Raw genomic sequence first — 2500 nt, 5'->3', positions numbered from 1 at the left:
GCAGTAGTTAGTCTTCAGCAAATCCAAGAATTTCACCTCTGACAGCTGAATACTGACGCCCCCGACTATCCCTATTAATCATTACGGCGGTCCTAGAAACCAACAAAATAGAACCACACGTCCTATTCTATTATTCCATGCTAATGTATTCGAGCAAAGGCCTGCTTTGAACACTCTAATTTTTTCACAGTAAAAGTCCTGGTTCCCCCCACAGCCAGTGAAGGCCATGAGGTTCCCCAGAAGGAAAGGTCCAGCCGGACCAGTACTCGCGGTGAGGCGGACCGGCCAGCCAGACCCAAGGTTCAACTACGAGCTTTTTAACTGCAACAACTTTAATATACGCTATTGGAGCTGGAATTACCGCGGCTGCTGGCACCAGACTTGCCCTCCAATTGTTCCTCGTTAAGGGATTTAAATTGTTCTCATTCCAATTACGAGACCCAAAAGAGCCCCGTATCAGTATTTATTGTCACTACCTCCCCGTATCGGGATTGGGTAATTTGCGCGCCTGCTGCCTTCCTTGGATGTGGTAGCCGTTTCTCAGGCTCCCTCTCCGGAATCGAACCCTAATTCCCCGTTACCCGTTGCCACCATGGTAGGCCACTATCCTACCATCGAAAGTTGATAGGGCAGAAATTTGAATGAACCATCGCCGGCGCAAGGCCATGCGATTCGTTAAGTTATTATGATTCACCAAGGAGCCCCGAAGGGCGTTGGTTTTTTATCTAATAAATACACCCCTTCCTGAAGTCGGGGTTTTTAGCATGTATTAGCTCTAGAATTACCACAGGTATCCATGTAGTAAGGTACTATCAAATAAACGATAACTGATTTAATGAGCCATTCGCAGTTTCACAGTATAAAGTGCTTATACTTAGACATGCATGGCTTAATCTTTGAGACAAGCATATGACTACTGGCAGAATCAACCAGATAACTTCACTAGCGGGCGGTCCCCCGGGCCGGCCGGCGGCTGCCGGCGCGACTCGGGAGGGCCCACCACCCCCGAAGGAGCAGAGTTTAGTTAAACGGAAGGGGCGCACGGGGCGCCCGACCGGCGCAACCGCCCCCGGCGTACCGGGGGGGCGCGAGCGGCCATCAAATTGCCCCCTCTAGGCTCCTCAGCGCCGGTCCGCACGCAGAGATTCCGCCCACCGCCCGGACGGGCAGGGACGGGCTGCGGCATACGGCCCTCGGAAGGGGGGCCCGACCCCCGCGCGACCGCCGGCGAACGGCGTATGACGCAGGGCGGCTTCCCCCGGGTTACTACCAAAGGACGGGTCTGCTGGCCAGCGGCCAAGAGCCCACAGACTTCGGCATTGCCGGGGATCCAGGGATCCCAGGGCTTCAGAGGCCACGGGCGCATCCCCCGAAGGGAGCGCGACCGTAGCGTGAATCCCACCCCCGGTGTTGAGGAAAAGACCCAACACCTGGCGAGGCTGACGGCAGAGTATGGAAGATGTTGTGAGAAGAGGCGGGCGGAACCACCTCTTCTTACACATACTCTCCGACCCCAGTTGGGCGGGGAAATGGCCAGCAAGCCTTAAAGTGTACAAAAAGTTTTCCTGGGGACATCCTTTACTATGTAAGTGGTCCGTGCACGGCATTTTTCCCATACAAAGTGGGCCACCCTGTTAGTCCCGTAACGCAATTTAAGGGACTTGGTCGTTTTTCGGCCAATTTCACGTGACCCTCCACCAAATCCGCCCACCACGTCCGCATCATCGCCGTTCTCACCCTACTGAGAAATTGACCAGAAGGCCGCAAACAGTCACTTTGCATGCTGAAAAGCAGATGGGCGGGGAGGCCACGGGGGACCTAGGAGAGGGGTGGGCAGCGCAGGCCCACCGCCAACTGGTCAAATTTGGGTATGTCCAAAAATCATGGTCCACCAACTGGTCAAATTTGGGTATGTCCATAATTCTTAGGTCTCTCGAAAACGCCCCCCGGGCCCCTCCCGGGCCCCTCCCGCCCCGGTGCTGCCGTCCCCTCGCCCTCTCCCGCCTGTTTAGGCCATCTACCCCGCTGCTGGGGGGTCGGGGCCGCAATCGGGGTCCATCATGGTGGATATATATCTTTGGTGGGAAGGATGGTGAGGAGGACCCGAGGGGTACCCCCCATCTTCCAAGATATATATCTGGTCCCACGGTCATCTCTCTTACTGCTCGACCCCGAGCGGCGCCAACCCCCCCGTTTGCCCCTCCCGGACCCCTAGCTACCAGTCCCGGGGCGGGTCGCCCCTCGAGGGGCCCACCGCCAACTGGTCAGATTTGGGTTGTGTCCTGAAATTTACCTATGTCGAAAACCCTCCTACCACCACCCCTCCTCCCCGCGCCCCCGTGCGCCCCTCGCCCGCGCTGCCCTCCTCCCAACCGGCAACTGGCCGGTCTCCCCAGGCCGGGGCCTCGCCGCCCGCCCGTCTGGGCTGGCTGGCCGGCACCCACCGTTCCAACGCCGCCCCGGCTAGAGCGCCGCTGCCGCACACCGAACACGCCGGCAC

At 57.9% G+C, this 2500-nt stretch overlaps 1 protein-coding gene across 1 annotated transcript, besides 1 other annotated feature; it reads left to right on the top strand.

The window, feature by feature from the left end:
• Window positions 1-188: 188 nt before the first annotated feature.
• Window positions 189-228: a sequence feature (Protein overlapping with rRNA (N7496_012845, KAJ5353432.1) was converted to a misc_feature.).
• A 1566-nt stretch (window positions 229-1794) lies between these two features.
• On the top strand, window positions 1795-2498 carry N7496_012844 (uncharacterized protein; the record flags this gene model as incomplete). The annotated part of the gene is made up of 2 exons (XM_056705756.1): window positions 1795-1868; window positions 2216-2498. Coding segments are annotated over 2 exons (357 nt in total), but the record flags the coding sequence as incomplete, so codon positions are not given.
• Between the last annotated feature and the right edge of the window lie 2 nt (window positions 2499-2500).

This window comes from Penicillium cataractarum (assembly GCF_028827025.1).
Source record: "Penicillium cataractarum strain IBT 29864 chromosome Unknown utg000012c, whole genome shotgun sequence".
In the NCBI taxonomy this organism is placed as follows: Eukaryota; Fungi; Ascomycota; class Eurotiomycetes; order Eurotiales; family Aspergillaceae; genus Penicillium; species Penicillium cataractarum.
This window is presented reverse-complemented; position numbering and strand designations above follow the sequence as displayed.